This window comes from Bos grunniens, chromosome 14, assembly GCF_055505025.1.
Source record: "Bos grunniens cultivar Pamir isolate PY7600 chromosome 14, Bosgru_T2T1.0, whole genome shotgun sequence".
NCBI classification, from domain to species: Eukaryota; Metazoa; Chordata; class Mammalia; order Artiodactyla; family Bovidae; genus Bos; species Bos grunniens.
In genome coordinates, this window is record NC_141178.1 from 45,414,545 (window position 1) to 45,433,175 (window position 18,631).

At 35.7% G+C, this 18,631-nt stretch overlaps 1 protein-coding gene across 50 annotated transcripts in view; it reads left to right on the forward strand.

Annotated features, from left to right (window-relative positions):
* The window catches only part of STAU2 (staufen double-stranded RNA binding protein 2), a 303,762-nt gene that overhangs the window by 124,257 nt on the left and 160,874 nt on the right, over positions 1-18,631 (forward strand). For 47 of the 50 annotated variants that reach the window (XM_086336528.1, XM_086336533.1, XM_086336515.1 and 44 more), the window contains 2 exons: positions 466-597; positions 13,638-13,698. In XM_086336528.1, the coding sequence (XP_086192654.1) occupies positions 466-597; positions 13,638-13,698 (193 nt within the window). Of the gene's footprint in view, positions 1-465; positions 598-1,418; positions 3,841-13,637; positions 13,699-18,631 lie in introns of those variants that run through there. The other 3 variants (XM_086336537.1, XM_086336539.1, XM_086336540.1) reach the window with 1 other exon arrangement.

Here is an 18,631-nt window from a genome sequence, read left to right on the forward strand (position 1 = left end):
AAAAATCAAAGAATATAGAAATATGTAAGGAAATAAAAATGTTCTAAAACTGTTGGTTGGATGGCATCACCAACTCGATGGACATGAGTTTGAGCAAGCTTCGGGAGTTGGTGATGGACAGGGAAGCCTGGCATGCTGCAGTTCATAGGGTCGCAAAGAGTTGGACACGACTGAGCGACTGAACTGAACTGAACTCAAGATTCTGTCATCCTGATATAACCCCTCATAATGTCCTCAATTTTGAGGACCAGATTTCCATACTTTTCTCTGTGTATGCATTCTCATGTATATATATATATATATATATATATATATATATAAAATATAAAAGGGATCGTAATTGCTATTTTATTATGGACTGAACTTTATATTTTTGAATGCTAGAGAGCAGAACACATTGCTTAGTGATGTTAATGTTTGTTACCAAAGCAGCTGTCATTACATTTCTTACTTTATTCCTACCAGGTCAAGGTAGGGAATGAAGTTGCTACTGGAACAGGACCTAATAAAAAGATAGCCAAAAAAAATGCTGCGGAAGCTATGCTGTTACAACTTGGTTATAAAGCATCCACTAGTCTTCAAGATCAGCTTGACAAGGTGAGAGTTAAATTTACATGGAGAAGTTCTGTCCTGTCAGAATATAAAAATAATGAGCAAGTTCTGTTCCAGTGTTCTTGACTCAGTATTGTCTTAACTAGTGTAAAGTAGATGTCAAGTTTTAACTTTTCCAAGTTGGTACTCTTATCTTCATATCTTTAAAGATACAGATTCTCCTGGTACAAAATAACCACTGTTTAGGGGTCACAATAAAATATTATAATCTTACAATTAGAAAATACTAAAAATTTGCTGTATAATTGTATATATTTTATATAATATTAGTACCAGTGTAGTGAGTTTTACCATACTGACTAATGATATATATACCCAGTTTTTTAATTTGTGCTTTTTAAGAATGGAGGTTGTTAGCCTTTATTTCTGGAATACAGCTGAAAACCCTGGAAATAAAGATCCTGAGTTATCCCTTTAGGGCAGGAGCTATATAGGACAGACATTCTATAAACTGATTTTTCTATTTACTTTAAATTAAAGGTAAACTCAGAGGGTGTTTATTTTCTGCCAAGACTTGTGTTCATGGTCCCCTGTTTCTTCTGCAGCAGGTAATGACATCATTAACACCTGCCTGCATTGCAAGAGAAGCTGAGAACCCTGAATTCAGGCCTTGGCAGTTAACTTGGCAGGAACTGACTTCATTTCACTTTGTATTCAATTATCATTTTATCTATACATATGTAGAAATTATTTTTATTAAACATTTCATTTGTATGAACATTCCCAAAACAAGCTTAATAATTATTTCTGTCATAAACAATACGGTTTTTTCCATGCCATTTTCTCACATATGGATTCTATTTCAGGGATATTTTCAGTTTCTGCAGGAACACCTTTGTGAAGTTTGGAGTAAAAATGAAATTATCTATTAAAAAATACTTAGATACACTTTTTAAGGTGCTGTAAATATCTAGGCAGTTATTTTGAGTGATTAAAAATTATTTATCTGTGTGATATCACTGGAGATTTCAGTTCTGTTTTTATAACCTGGCTAGTGAATGTGTTTTCTTGTTTTAAAAGTATTTGTAACATGAAACCTAACACGTGTTCAAATTTCTGTAGTTCTTACATTGTGTATATGTTGTTTTAACTTAACACATTTATATTGACTTAAAACTGGTAAGTGATTTATAAAAATATGTCAGAATAAATCTCGTAGACCTTTATTTGTAAGTTAAATGAAAATAAAACAGAAAAAAACACCGGCATTAATTTCATTAATTAGAAAAACATATTTTTGCATACCCACTGTGTTATTAGTTAGGGTTCTCCAGAGGAACAGAGTCCCACAGGGAGTGTGTGTGTGTGTGTCTGTGTGTGTGTGTGTGTGTATCACACAGAGACTTATTTTAAGGAATCGACCCATGAAGTTTTGGATGCTTGGCTACTCCAGAATTTGCTGGGGATGCCAGCACGCTGGAGACTCAGGAAGGAGCTGCAGAGTCTGGAGGCCATTGACTGGCAAGCTGCATCTCGTTCCAGGGAAGGTCAGCCTTTGCTGGCCTTCAACTGACAAGGCCCACCCACAGTCTAGAGAGTCAGTTTTTTTACTCTTTAGAGTTCAGTGATTTAAATGTAAATCTCTTCCAAAAACACCCTCACAGAAACACCCAGAATAACGTTTGACCAAATATCTGAGTACCTTAGCCCAGACAAGTTGACACATAAAATTAATCATCACACTCACTAAATGCCAGACACTTAAAACTGAAGATAAGATGACTGGAATTTGGTCCCTGCACTCACGAAACTGACCAGTAAGTGTTAGGGGTGAGGAGCTTATATCACGTAACAAAAGTTACAGTATAATTAAAATTCTAGATATGTGAAGATGAGTCTGGAAAGTCAGGAGTAGTGAGATGACTATTTTTATGTGAAGTAATGTGCTTTTGAATTACTGAGATTTGAGCTTGAAAATGGCATGATCTGGTTTGCTTTCTACATAGGACAGTCCTATAAGTAATGTAGTGAATGGATATGGGCAGGACAGGACTGAAGGCAGGGAGGCCATGCTAGCAGAATTGTTCAGGTGAAAGACACTGAGGGTCTGAACTAGGGCAGTGGTGTAGAGAGGAGAGGGAAAAGACACCAGCCATGCTTCTTAAGTGTATGTGTTAAGATTTCAGTAGCAGATACAGTGCATGGAGGATACAGAAAGGAAGAATACCTGTAAAAAAGAGAGTAGCAAGAGACTTTACGGAAGAGGTGCCTGTATTCCTTGGTGGTCCAGTGTTTAGGACTTGGTGCTTTCACTGGCCTGGCCCCGGGTTCATTCCTTGGTCAGGGAACTAAGATTCCCACAAGCAGCGTGGCATGGCCAAAAATAAAAACAGTGGTAGTTGTATGCTGCAAAGATCAAGTAAGAGGAGTTAGTTAATACCTTGATTTGTCAATAAGAAGAGCTTTTGAGAATGTGACAAAAGCAATTATAAAAATAAATCTTTAAAAGTAGCTTTTGAAAAGTTGGCTTTTTAAAAAAATAATCAAGGTATGTACATAACTGAGTGATGATGGTGGTGGTGGTTTAGTTGCTAAGTTGTTTCTGACTCTTGCGATCTCATAGACTATATCCTGCCATGCTCCTCTGTCCATGGAAGGATTTAAAAGTGCAAAAGAGTGGACAGTGAAGAAAAGATTAGCCTCACTTTACCCTGAGACCCTCAGACTTGGTCTCTTCCTAAAGGTATCTCCCATGTTTAGTTAATGTTTGTGCATCATTTAGAATAGTGTCTGAATATAGTGAATCTTGTATAAGGATTAAAAAAAAAAAGATAAATGTCCTCACAAAGATATTCTGTATGTATGCACGAATATATCTCCACTTTAAAAACATTAAGATTTAGTGAATTGCAGCTTAAAGAATTTTGACAAGTGTGTGTATATGACCACATCACAATTAAGATTTATAACATTACTGTTACCCCAGTTTCTTAATGCCATTTTATAGTAAATGTCTTTCCTTTTCCTCAGCTCCTGACAAACGCTGATCTGATTTCTGTCTCTACAGTTTTGCCTTTTCCAGAATGTTGAATAAATTGAATGGTATATTGTGTAGCCATTTGTGTCAACCCTTAATTGTTGAGATTGATCCATGTTGTTGCATTTATCATGTTTATCATTTGTTATCATGTATCTTTTCTGTTTGTTATTGTTTTATTCTTTACCAACATTTAGGTTTTCAGTTTGAGGCTATTGTAAATAAAGTGGTTATGAACATTCATGTACAAATCTTGACTGTATATATTCTCTAATATAGCCTGTTAGGTACATATTCATATAATAGTGCACATGCCACTTTATTAGAAACTGAAGATGTTTTCCAGAGATGTTGTACCATTTTCATTTCCACAAGCAATGTTTGAGATTTCTGCTTACTCCACATCTTCTCTAGCTCTTGGTATTGTCAGTTTTTATAGTTTTGATGATGGTATTAGGTGTTTAATGTTGTTTTATTGGATTTCATTTCCATTTTCCCTAGTTAATAATGCTGACTAGTTCATCATATATTATTTACCACTCGTGTCTCTTTGAAGTATCTGTTCAGAATTTTTGTCTTTTAAAAAATTGGATGGTTTACTTTCTTATTATTGAGTTATAAAAGCTCTTTATATATTTTAGATGCCAGTGCCTTATCAGATAAAGGATTCTTGTCTCTCACCTTCTGTCTTCTCTTCTTCTTTTTTTACATATGTTGTCCAGTTGTCCAAACACCACTTGTTTAAAAGATTAATGCTTTTTCCATTGAGTTCGTTAGACCTTTGTTGAAAATGAGTTGACCACTTATGTGTGGATCTGTTTCTAGATTTTCTGTTTGTTAATCTGTATGTCTATTCTTCAACTGTACAACTGTATATAGAGTGTACCTTTTTTGGATAAGGTTTGAGATCAGATAAAGAACTTCATCTTTGTTCTACTTTTAAAAAATGGTTTTGGCTAATCTTTATATCTTCATAATAAATTTTTAAATCAATTTCTACCAAAAAAATATCCAGTTGGAATTTTTCTTTGGGATTATGTTGAATATTACATAGATCATGTTTGCATTTATTAATATATCTTAAAAATATTGAGTCTTCCAACCTTTGAACAAGATCTTGATCTGTTTATTTAGGTTTTTTGAAATATATCCCAACAGTGTTTGTACTTTTTTATAGAAATATCTTCCACATTTTTTATGTTTATCCCTAAATGTTTCATGTTTGTGGGTGCTATTGGTAATGGCATTGGTTTTTAATTTCAGTTTCTAATTCTTCTTTTCTAGCATATAGAAATACAGTTGTTTTTATATATTGACTTTGCATCCTATGACCTTGCTGAACTGACTTATCTGTTAAAGTAGCTTATTTTGTAGATTTTTTGCAATTTTCTGCATTGATGATTGTGTTATCTGTTAATAAAGACAGTTTAATTTTTTCTTGCTAATTTGTATGCTTTTATTTACTTGTCTTGCTTTATTGCCTTGAGTGAAACATCCCATTCAGTGTTGAATAGAAAGTTGATTGTTGAAACAGAAAAACAGGTATCTTGACTTTGTTCCTGATCTTACAAGGAAATTGTTCAGTGTTTGCTATTATATACATGATGCTTGTAGGCTTTTTATACATGCTCTACATCAGCTTGATAGTTCCTAGTGTTCCTGCTTTGTTGAAAAGTCTCCCCACCGTAACTATCAGTGAATGTTGAATTTTGCTGAATGTTTTCTCCGCATCTGTTGATACTTGCATGATTTTTCTGTTTAGTTTGTGGATATGGTGAATTTTTTTTTAATTGATGGATTTTTAAAATTTATGTGATACAGGTTTCCCCCACTATCTGAAAGTAAAGCAATTGCTGTGAAACCTTTTGTAAGCCAAAATGGCCTGATACAAAGAAGCAATTACCTTAGGACTCATCTTGCTAATGAATGGACAAAATAAATCCAGACAGAACACAGATTCTCACACACGGTTCAAAGCTGTGGTGACTGGATGCTGAGATACTGAGTATAGTTGCCACTCTCCCTGCTCCTGGTGTGTGCTGCCTCAGTAATGGCTAGCTGGGAAGTAAAACACTGAATGCTATTTTTTGTTTTTCCATAAAAGTGAAAATCCTCTTTGGATTTCTTTTAGTTAGCAAAAACAGGTATTAGTGCATGCCTTTCATAAAAGCAAAGTGACATAAACTTTTGAAAAGTGTAAAGTGTGAAATACCTGTATATACATACACAGCAAAAAATTACCATTTTAACCATTTTTAGGTGTACAATTCAGTGGCATTAAGTACATTTACATTGTTTTACAACTATCTCAACTATCCACTTCCAGAAAGTTTTCATCATCTGAAGTAGAAATACTGGTTTTAGTATCATTATCAGGGTAGTGCTAGACTCATATAGTAAGTTTGGAAGTATCTCCTTTTCTTTCATCATCTCAGAGAGTTTGGTATTCTTCCTTCATTAATCGTTGAGTAAAATTTACTGGTGGAGCCATCTGGGTTTATAATTTTTTTTGTAAGAAGGTTTTAAGTATAAATTGATGTAAAAATAGATATAAGACTACTCAGATTTCCTACTGTTGAGCGAGCTTTGGCAGTTTGAATCTTTCAAGGAGTCTGTCCATTTCCTCTGAGCTGAATTTAATGGTATAAAATTGTTGATAGGATTCCTTTGTTATTCTTTTAGTGGCTATAGCATCTATAATGATATTTTCTCTCTCATTTCTGATATTGATAATTGTTTCTTCTCTTTTTATATCCTGATGAATCTAGCTAGGGGTCTGTCAATTGTTTTTATCATATTCAAACAACAAGATTGTGATTTCATTGATTTTTTTCCCTGTTATTCTGTTTTCAGTTTTATTGATTTCTGTTCTTTATTTTATCCTTCCTTTATTTGCTTTGGGTTTAATTTTCTGTTCTTTTTCTAATTTTGTAAGCCAGAAGCTTAGGCTGTGGATCTGAGAATTTAGTGATATATATTTCTCTTTAAGTACTGGTTTAGCCCTGGCCCACAAATTTTGAGAAGTTGAGTTTTTACTTCATTTCATCAAAATATGTTCTAATTTCCCTTTGGTTTCTTCATTCAAGTCCTATATTTCTTCTGATTTTGTTTACTTCTTTTATCAAGTGCTAATGTCACCAACTATAAATTTGAATTTGACTACTTTAAATTTTATCGGTTTTGTTTTATATACTTTGAAGCTATGTTGTTATATACATATACATTTAGGATTGTTATATCTTTTTGATGACTTTACAACTTTATTATTATGTGATTTTCTTTCCATCCCTGGTAATATTCCTTGTTCTAAATTCTTTTTGATATTAATAGTCACTTCAGTTTTATTTTTATTAGTGTTTGCATGGGGTATTTTCCCCCCACCATTTTATTTTTAGCCTATCAGTGTCTTTATGTTTAAATTGATTTCTTTTAGAAAGCATATAATTGAGTCTTGCTTTTAAAAATACCCTTTGACAATCTCTACCTTTAGTTGGGAGTGATCAGACCATTTGTACTTATTGTAGCTTTTGGTATGGTTGGATTTAAACGTTTCATTTTTCTAATTGTTTTCTATTTATTCCATTTATTCTTTGTTCACTTTTTTCTCTTTGACCTCTCATGTAGTCGTGCATTTTACTTACCTTTATATGTATAAAACCCATAATTCGTTGTTACAAATTTCGCTTTATATAGTTAATTTTCTTTCTATGTGGTTAGAATCACAGAAAATACATTTACCCTCATTTTTACCATTTTCAATACTGTTCATTTGTTTAGATCCAGATTTCTTTCTGGTATTATACTCCTGTTTGTAGAACTTCCTTTAATACTACTTGTATTAGCAGGTCTGCTGGCAGTGATTTCTGTCAACTTTTGTTTGATGAGAAATTTATTTTGTATTCATTTTAGAAGTTACTTTTGTGTGGGTATAGGATTCTGAGTTTTTATGTTTCTTTCAGCACTTTCAGAGATCTCATTCAATTGTCTTATGACTTGCATAGTCTTGTATGAAGTCTGCTGTGATTATCTTCTTTTTCATCTTGACATGCTTTGTTCCTCCCTCCAAAGGCCTTCAGAAATGTCCTTTTTTTATTAGTTCTTAGCAGTTTAACTGTGATGTATCTAAATTTGATTCTTTCCTTTCTTTCTCCTCTTCTTCCCTCTCCTCCTTCCTTTTCTTTTTTCCCTGTCTCTTCATTTTCATCCTCTTCCTCCTTCCTTTCTTCTCCTTTTTGTATTTTTTTCTGCTTAATGAATATGAATATATTGGATCTGTGATTTGTTGTTTTTTTTAATTTTTGTCAAATTCTCAGCTGTTATCTTTCTTTTCAGATATTTCTTCTTCCTTGTTTTCTCTCTCCTTGAGAGTTTACAGTTATATATAACTGAAAATGCTGGGGAAAATGAAATGTTAATGAATTCTAAAAGACTGTGTGAGGGACAGCACAGCAGTTTAGAAAAATTAGACCATTAGTATTGTCTTATGGATCCAGGATTTTCTGTTCCTTTTTATTTTTCACTCCGTTTTTTTTGTGTGTGTCTCAGTTTGAGTAATTTCTATTAATTTATCTGTAATATTACTGACTTATTTCTTCAGGTGTGTCCATCTGTTAATAATGTTATCAATATTAATTTTCATCTGTGGTATTTTCCCCCTAGGATTTCCATATGCTTTTCTTATAAGGTTTCTGTTTTTCTAATGAAATTCTCCAAATATTCATGCATGTTGTCTGCCTTTTTCATTAGATCTTTTATCCTGTTAATCATAGATATTATAAAACTTATTTCTTAGAGTTCTAGCGCTTGGGTCATCTCTGGGCTCTGTTTTATTGACTTGTTTTCTTTTTAATTTTCATTTATTTATTTTTAATTGGAGGATAATTGCTTTACAATGTTGTATTTGTTTATGCTATATAACAACATGAATCAGCTATAAGTATACGTATATCTCCCCCCTACCACCACCCTTGAGCCTCCCTTTTATTGACTTCTTTATCATTTGACATATTTATTTTTGCAATTTTGGGTGTCTTATAATGTTTGAATGAACACTGGACATTGTGTATTGTGAAACAGTAAAGGCAGAGTTAAATAGTACTTATGTTAAGAAACAGGCATGTCTCCCTTTCTGTCAGACTGTTAACATGGAGGGTGACATCAATCCAGTTGGTAATTAAGCTCATTTTGGGTGTTTTGTTTCCACAGTCACTATTAACTTCAGGTTCCTTTAGCTTTGGTTTGCCAGTGTCTTTGTTTTGTGTGGGGAGAGGTTTGGGGAAGATTTTCCTCAATATTTCTGCTCCATCCTCTGGTTTTATCAGTCCTCTCTTTGCTATGCCATGAGGTGAGGGATAGCTCTATGCTCCATAGTCAATTGCTGTTGTTTGTTATTTGGTTGTAGGATTGTGTTGGGTATAGAAGCATAGCTCTTGATTTTCTTGTACAGCTTCATTCTCAAACTCTGTGTGCCTGAGTCTCAGAAGTGGGTTTTTCCCTAATGTTTCTACCTCCGTCTCCATGATAGCCAAATTTTACTTTTGAACTGGAGGTTGTCTTAGGTGCAGTGGAGTTTTCCAGCCCCTTCCCCAGCATTTTCAGAAATCTGCTTAATATTGGTGCAGGGATTTGCTCTCAAGGTTTTCACCTCCTTCTTTTTTTCCTAGGAGCAGGTAACTTTTGCTTCTAGTCTTTTTGCAGAAACAGTGAGTCCTTGCCTGAGCTTTTGGAGCAACAAAATTTCTTGCCTTATCTCAGAGGCAGACAGGATTTGTTTCTTCCTTTTCTCTTGTAGCTTGTGCTGTTTGCTTTGTGTAAAAGAAGAGTCTAGTGAGTGAAGTCGCTCAGTCGTATCTGACTCTTTACAACCCCATGGACTGTAGCCTACACCACTTCTCCATCCATGGGATTTTCCAAGCAAGAGTACTGGAATGGGTTGCCATTTCCTTCTCCAGAGGAGTGTGCAGATTTCTGAGCTGTTCTCTCTGCTTCACACCTGCACCACTGAGTGAGGCTCTTTGGTTCTCTGCTGTATCTCCAGTTGTCCTGACTTCCCAAAGGAAGCCCATAGAAAAGAACTTCTCTCTGGAGTTCCTAATTTTTCTAAACTGCTGTGCTGACCCTCACACAGTCTTTTAGAATTCATTAACATTTCATCTGCTTTCTTCTTACCAATATTTTTGATATTCATCTCTTTTTTCTTTGCCAATGTTGAAATATTTTGTGAGCTGAACCTCGCCTCAGAGGGCTTTGTCACTCTCTAGAATTCATGTCATCTGTTTGCTTTACAATCTCAGATCTCTGATGGGTTTGAGAAAAGTTATGATTTCTTACATTGTCTGAGTCATTGTTATATTTCTACATTCTAAGGAAGAGCCGAACACTCTTTACTTTTTAAAAAATACACTGTTCTAGCATCTTGGTTTTTTTTTTTTTTTTCAATTACATGGGGTTTCGGTTACAACTTAGAGCTTGTTCCGCATCAAGATGTAACTGGCATGTGCTTCATTCTTTGTTATATTTGATTATTATATATTGTTCAAAGTAATACTCATATATGCATAACAAATCAAGACTTAGTCAAGATTAATGATATAAAGACTCAAGATTTATAATAAACCATGCTGTCCTGCCCTGGGACTGCCCATTTCTGTTACCTTTTTTATAGAGGCAACCACTTACTACCCGTTTTAGCTGTTCTGTTATTTTGTACTGTTAATAACTTACACTGCAGTTTCTTGATTTTTTTTCTTTTTAGATGTTATCTGGGTTCCTGCTTTGAAAACCAAAGAGTTAGTTTTCTTACTCAACATGTATAGTTTTCTGTGTCTCTCTAACTTATCCCTGTTACCCTCTGCCAAGTAAACGCTTCATGTACTGTTTAGTTTCTTTGTTTTTTCTTTGTTGGAGTTCTTTATCTTCCTCTTCTGTGTTGGATTATTTGTTTGATAGATCTGCTGAAGACCCAGTGTTTTGGTTCTTCTCTTCACGATTTCCCTGTTAATTCCTTTTGCCTCTCTCTTGTTGAGTTGCCTGCTTTCTGGACAGTTTCCTTGTTCTTAATTTATTTTCTTGTGTTGATGGAGTACACATTTTCATCGTTTCCTGATAGAGAATGCATGAGTAATATAGTTTTTTGAGACCTTGTAGTTCTGATATATCTTTCTATTTCCCCCGCACTTAATTGGTAGTTTTTCTGAGAGATAATTCTAAATAGGAAATATTTTTTCCACAGTTTTGAAGGCATTGTACCAATGTTTTCTATCTCTCAGCATTACTGTTGAAATTCCAAAGTCTTCAGATTCTTTAGCCAATTTATGAAACTTTTACATTTCCTCTCCCTCGTGATGCTTTTCTCACATCTTTTTTCGGAAGTTCTGAAATTTCTTGAGCGACTGACTGTATTTGTGTATTCTTTGATAAATTGTTTTTGGGTGTTTGGGTTTTAATCCGAAAATTCGTGTACTTTAAAAGTGGAGAAACTTATATTTTTTCTCTGATGATTTCTTTCCTTCCATTTTTGCTGTTGGTTCTTTCTAGGATACCTGTTAGTCTAAGGAATGATTTTTTGCTTCTTTCTTTCTTCCTTTGTTTCTTTTCTGTTTCTCTTTTTGTTCTGTTTACTGGAGATTTTTTCAGTTTTGTCTTCCAGTCCTTCTTTGAAATATTTTCCTTTGGATACTGTATTTTTTATTTCCCAGAGCTATTCTTCATTCTCAGAATATTCCTTTTATAACCTCTTGTTCTTGTTTAATGGGTATAATACTTATGTCTCTCTGAGAGCTTTTTTTATTTTAATGATTTTTGAGGTTTTATTCTGTTCCCTGTGTTATGCTCACCATTCCTTGTGGATTGGGAGACTGATTATTGTCTTTAGAGGCCCAGTGATAAAGGGAGCTGGGGATCTTATCTTCCAGGATGTAACTTTGGAATCCATCTCTCTTTTCAATGTGGTGTATAGATCCATCCCATCCTCAGCTGTACCTGGTGTCCAGAGTCTCTTTGTTTTAGTCCTTTCTGAAGAGGCAACATTTTAGGAAATTTGTCTCCTTGGGGTCACAGAAGTGACCTGAAAGTTTCATAACATTTGAAAGACTTCCAAACAATCTTCCTATTTTCATACTCTTCCAGGATTCATCTTTAGAAGTACCAGGTGTGCTTCTGATTCCTGAGGCTTTCTGGGGTCCTGAAGCACAAATCAGTTTACTCTTTGTAAGCTCTTTGTTAGCTTCTAGCTCTGCAGGTGAGGTTTCAGCCGGCCCACACCTGCTAAGTTAGTTATAATTAATCTACTCTCCATGTTACAAATTTTGACTTTTCTCTTCTCTTGATTCCTTTCATATTCAGGGGAGGCTAGGGGCAGAGGGAAGGAGAGAGAGTTTATGGATTATTGGATTATCAATTTAGAGTTGTTTGGGGAGAGAGAAGAGATTACTCTTAATGTTTACTCTGTCATGTTAAAGCAGAAACCTTAGAAAAGCAGTTCATTAGAGTGTTGAGATAGAAATCAGAGAGCAGCAGGCTTGGGATTCAGTTGATGAAAAATCAGGCTTAGGGAATAAAACAATATTTAAATAACTTTGATTATTAGTGGAAGGAGAGAAAAGGAGGAATGAAGTGCTAAATATATTATTACCAACTTCAACTGAGCCCTCAAATGCCTGAGGATCTGTATTCTTCTAATCGTTGAGCTCTTTCTTTCCTAGACTTTTTGCTTACTGTGTACACTTTGCTTAGATTTATAACCTCCCTCCCTCCTGCAGCGCCCCCCTCTCTCTATGATCCTGTCTTGTGCTTCACAGAGAACATGTGTGTGGGAGTCTCGTCAGGCCTTCCCATCCATGTGTATCTGCATTTACACACGTTACCTTCTCTTCCACCCTTTCACAGTTGCAAGCTATTTGCTAGAAATGTAGTTTGTGTTTGGAGAAGGCAATGGCACCCCACACCAGTACTCCTGCCTGGAAAATCCCACGGACGGGAAGCCTGGTGGGCCGCAGTCCATGGGGTCGCTAAGAGTCGGACACGACTGAGCGACTTCACTTTCATGCATTGGAGAAGGAAATGGCAACCCACTCCAGTGTTCTTGCCTGGAGAATCCCAGGGACGGCAGAGCCTGGTGGGCTGCCGTCTATGGGGTCACAGAGTCGGACACGACTGAAGCGACTTAGCAGCAGCAGCAGCATAATATAAAATACCGATTATAAAAATAAGTTTGTCTCCCCCACCCCAAAGTACTTTATATCAATAATACCAGCTCCACAAAAAGAGAACATAACCAGTTAATGTCACTTATAATTTGATTAAAATACTACTTTAGAGTCTGAGCTCAGAGTGTATTTTTTTTTTAATTAAAATTTTTAATTTTTTTAAATTTTATTTTTAAACTTTACAATATTGTATTAGTTTTGCCAGATATCGAAATGAATCCGCCACAGGTATACACGTGTTCCCCATCCTGAACCCTCCTCCCTCCTCAGAGTGTATTTTACACTAAATGTTGACCAAAACATCTGGAAAAGCCAGGATATTCCAGATTTTGCTTCGAGTTAGGGTTTAGTTTTCAGTTTTTTGTACCTGTCGTTAGCAATATTCAGTGACCCTTATCATGACGTTTCCAGAACAGACATAATAATATTTCTATCATTAATTTAACTTCAGAAGTGATAAAAAATCTCTTTTAGTTACTTTAGCACTTGCGATGATTATTGTTTACTGTTTGAAAACAAATTATTTACTTCTTCACCACCTTGATAGTGCCCATGTTATACATAATATATATACTAAATATTATGCTAAATACAGGGCTTTCTTGATGATGTAAATTATAAATTTAAATAGATAAAATCAGGAGGCATAAGAAACAGATATGAATGTAGAAAAGGGATAGATGTTATAGTTCTTGTTAGTAATTCTTGTGTCCGTGGTCCTGGGGTCAGCAGTGGAGAGGATGAACAGAATAACCTGTACCCTTTTTTTATTAATTAGGATTAACTTTTTTTTTGAATTTACGTTTCTTTCCTGAATTTAAACAATCGGTTTAATTTTTCAGACAGGGGAAAACAAAGGATGGAGTGGTCCAAAGGCTGGGTTTCCTGAACCAACAAATAACAGTAAGTTTCTACCTTTATATTAGCTACACTTGGTGTTCGTCAGTGGTTCCATGACATGTCCCTCACTGGGAATTTACTGGGTCTGAGATGCTATGCTAAGTGTTTTGAAGGATGCAGGAAGTTGTGGTGTTTGCTTTCCTGCAACTGACAGAAGACACAGCAACTTATATCTTTAACATGGTTAAGTCATTGCAGACAGAAAACCATTTTATCCATAAAGTGATGTTGTTTTTTTTAAAGTTGTTTTTATTGTGACATTATCACAGTAGAAAAGAATCAAGAAAGAGAAACAGTTATCTACCAGTCCAATGTAACCCAGCATTAACTGTATTCACAGTTCTACTTTTTTAGGTACACACACAGATACTTTAACATAATTAGAATATAGACAAAAATTTGTAGTGTGTTTTCATTTAACACTGTAGTACACATTTTTTAGGTTGTGCTGAGTCATTAGAATTTTTGGTATTTTATTAAAGTTACTAATTGAAATATCAGAAATGTAAGGATAAAATTGCTCACAATTTTATTCCAAATAATAGTATATCATCATCTAAAAATCCACTTCATTTCTGAAGTGGGAGAAGGGAGCTATGGTGATAGCTCCCTTCCTGGAGTGAATCCTCTAACTAAATACTTCTAAGTAGTTAATGGGAAGATGAAAGGGTCTTCCTGAGTCTTTGGGACCTTGATTGTTTTCAGCTCAAAATAATCTACATGTCACAGAGAAACATTTTAGGATGGCAGGCAAATTTTGCTCACCTAAGATAATTCCCAGTGTTTGGAGCACCCTCCTGGTTGCTAGATAGTATGCTGCCTGATTCATGAATCATCGAATAAAGCCAATTCACTCTTCAAAAACATTTTAAAAGAATAAAAATAAAAATCCACTTCAGGTATTTCTGTTTTCAAAGGTACATGATCAAGCTGTTACACATTGAAAGTGTAGACATTTTTAACTTCCTCCCCGCCTCCCCAAAAGCATCTGTTTTCACTGAAGTGACCATTTAACTGTAAATCAATAAAATGAAACAGCCAGCCAGTGAAGACCCTGACAAAGTGAAGTCCCCAGTAAAGTTGGATCTCTCTCATCTCTAACCCCAGTTCTCTTCCTGATAACCTTCAGAAGCAGAACTAGCTTAAATACGTAAATTGTTGTCACGAAGAGTATATTCTTTCATATTAGTAGCTCATCTTTTGATGTATAATGAAATTTGTGACAATTCTTATCAGAGCCTGCTTATGAGAATTGAATTCTTGGATTATCAAAACTAGCCTCTTGAAAAAACTGTTTCAGTGAGGCAGTGGTATTCATGAATTATTTTCTGGGAATAATTTCAATAATTCAGTATGAGTCTGGGCCTTTTGTCTGTGTATGTAAGGATGTTCAATGTGATAGGCTCAGCACATTGCCCGAAGGAAAAATGGAATCAGTTCAGGATTCTCAGAGAGTTTTTAATTCCTTTGTTGTTTGAATATAGAGGATTGAATTTACTTGGGCTTCCCTGGTGGCTTAGACAGTAAAGAATCTGCCTGCAGTGTGGGAGACCTGGGTTCGATCCCTGGGTTGGGAAGATCCCCTGGAGGAGGGCTTGGCAACCCACTCCAGTATTCTTGCCTGGAGAATCCCATGAACAGAGGAGCCTAGCGGGCTACAGTCCATGGGGTTGCAAAGAGTTGGACATGACTGAGTGACTAAGCACAGCATATAGTTATTTGGTCAAGGAATGTGAGAAACATTCAGTTGATTTCAGTTTTATGTAAAGTACTTAGCACAGGAGCTATTTCTTAGCAAACACATAATGAATGTTAGTTTTCTTCCATGCCTTCTTCCCCCCCACCCCTGTTTTTTTAATAAAAATTCTATAAATTTGTGTAGGCTTGCCAAAAATGTCATTCTTAAACTTCTTATCTCTCAGATTTTTCTGCATGTACACGTGACCAAAGAATATGTATGGTTTGTATTTGAATGATTACTTTTGACATTAGATTTTTTTTCAGAGAACATAAACATTACATATTTAAATATGGAAGTCAGATAGTTGTTAATTTGGTAGTTTTAACATGAAAGCACATTATAGGTGACCTGAAGCCTCCATCACTAAACAGTGGTATTTTGACCCTCATCTTTACGTCTGTTGATTTTTTTTTTTTTTTTTTTTTTTTAACTTTCTGAGGGATTTGGAGCTCCTTTGCAATTAGGGGAAGAAATATCACAAAAAGGCCAGGGAGTTTCATTGATGAGAAATGTATAAGAATGTCTAAAAGATTTGCTTTAAACATAATGTTGGAAATGATAAGCTGTTTGAAGCATCCTTAAAATTTAACCAAATGTTAGCACTTTAGGACTTTCTCTGGTCTCCAGTAGTTCAAAATCTGAAAGAAGAATGCTCCCTGGCCCCTTCCCAATATTGTGGAGGTGAGAAAGCTGATACAGAGGTTCTCTGAGTGGGCCCTGCCCAGGTTACCACAGACAGCGAGGGCAGTCCAGCTCTGACAGTCAGCTGTCTCTCTTCTCCTGAGAGAAGTGTAGTGAAACCCCTGGGTTCTGTGTAGTGGAACCCCTGAGTCCTCTGGAGCCAGCTCCTAGCTACTTTAAATACAAGAAAAAGTAGATCACTATGATGACTCCATCACCTAAAAAGTAATTTAAATTCACATAGTATGATAGCTTTTAGGTTAAAGTCTCTTCTACTTAATCAGTTCCTTAAGTTTGAAATTCTGCCCTAGGTGTTTCCTGTCCTGTGAACAATATGTGTCTTAGTGTTTTGCAGGCAGAAGTTAGAGCAGGAGTTGCTCAGGATGGTACGTGAGGGGCAGACAAGAGTTTGAGACTGCCTGAGCTGCCTGCCTCACTGCCCGCCTCACTGCCCGCCTCACTGCCATATTGTATGACCTTGAGCAACTCAGTTTACATCTTGTTGTTCCATGTGCTCTGTTACGAGTTACACATATCAGTTTATAATGTTAAGTGTCTTTGATTTTCTAAACTTGACTAATAACCCTTGAATAACATCTAAAAAGGTAACATTACTTTGCAAACAACAAAATGTCATAAAGTGACTCTCTTCATTGTTTTCTTGGCTAAACTTTACTTCACAAATTGTAGTTAAAAGGAACAAAATTTTAACCACTCATTATGTGGATAAATACTATGAAATTAACTTGAAGCTATAGTATACAAAAATTAAGAGAATGCAGAATTGTAAAGGGTAAAGAAGACAATTTTAGCCTGCTGCTGTTAGCACCCAACTGTCTGCTGCTGCTGCTAAGTCGCTTCAGTCGTGTCTGACTCTGAGACCCCATAGATGGCAGCCCACCAGGCTCCCCCATCCCTGGGATTCTCCAGGCAAGAACACTGGAGTGGGTTGCCATTTCCTTCTCCAATGCATGAAAGTGAAAAGTGAAAGTGAAGTCGCTCAGTCGTGTCTGACTCTAGCGACCCCATGGACTGCAGCCTACCAGGCTCCTTCGTCCACGGGATTTTCCAGGCAAGTGTATTGGAGTGGGGTGCCATTGCCTTCTCCGGCGCCTAACTGTAGGTAGACAAAAAAAAGTTAATGTACATGTGCATTTAATATTTGAAGTGGGAGATATTTTTTTTAAAAGATTACAGTCATAAGAAACTGCTAACAAGTACAGCTAAGAAATAGTTTAAATGGTTTTGCAAGTGATTGTGATTGCATAGCCGGGTTCCTGGCTTGATTGGCTGCAGATTTAAAATATGGACCTAATTTTTACATCCTTCCCAGGCTTTCTTCATTGTCCTGAGTTGCAGAACGTAGACCATTCTAAGTGTATTTTCACCTTGTGAATCACTGTCATAGTCATGTCAAAGTGTAAGAACACATAATTCTGTAATGTGAGGTTTGTGTTAAATTTAGCATGGGGGCAATTTTATGCTTGGCATGCACATAAAAAGCTAGATTTTTACAGATGAATGACTAGCAAGTTTTTTAAAAGATCATGTGTTTTAAAGACTTACTGATGGCTCATGGAAAATTTTGTAAAATACTTAGATACAGTTCAGTTGATAAAATCTTTTTTTTAAATTCACATCCCATGTTTCTTATTAATACAGGATTTTACTTAAAAGCAGGTTCATTGTTTCTTAAAGGTAAACTCCAGCTTAATTCAGAATTGGACTCAGCTCAAAGGTATTCACTGGTATGTGCCGAATCCACCCACTAAAACATTATTTGGAGGCATTTTTCACATAAATATTTTTCCGTTAACCTTTTAAAAAGTTTTATTTAGCCCCTGTGAAATATGCTGACTCTTCTAGGTTCATTAGAGATGACCCAAGACAAATACTTTTGGGATGGGAAAGAATTCTTATTAACCTTTGCAGTATTGAAGTTGACTTACCAAAATTTTGTCACTTTTGTGTTATGCTTAAGACACTTCACTCATGTCCATTTCTGTGCCTGCCAGGCTCCTCTGTCCATGGGATTCTCCAGGCAAGAATATACAGTTCCCTTTGGGGCCTTCCATAATAGAAGCTTCTTTGTAATGAGACAGTTAAATTACTTGGAGCCAAAACGATTTAAATATAAAGCCAAGTGATTCAACTTAATTATTTACTTGAACATAAATACTGTGTTGGAAATCTAAGAGTATAGCTTACTTGTGGCGATCTTATTTCTTTTTTCTTCTTCCAGTTTTATTGTTATAATTGACATATAACACTGTATAACTTTAAGGTGTACAGCATAATGATTGACTTGCCTCATGAAATGATCATCACAATAAGTAATGTTGGTGACTGCTTTCTAGTCGTGGTGTGCAGGCTTCTCATTGCGGTGGCTTCTCTTGTTTGTGGAGCATGGGCTCTAGAGCACAGGCTCAGTAGTTGTGGCACACGGGCTTTGTTGCCCGTGACCAGAAATAGAACCCATGTCTTCTGTATTTGCAGGCAGATTCTTAACCACGA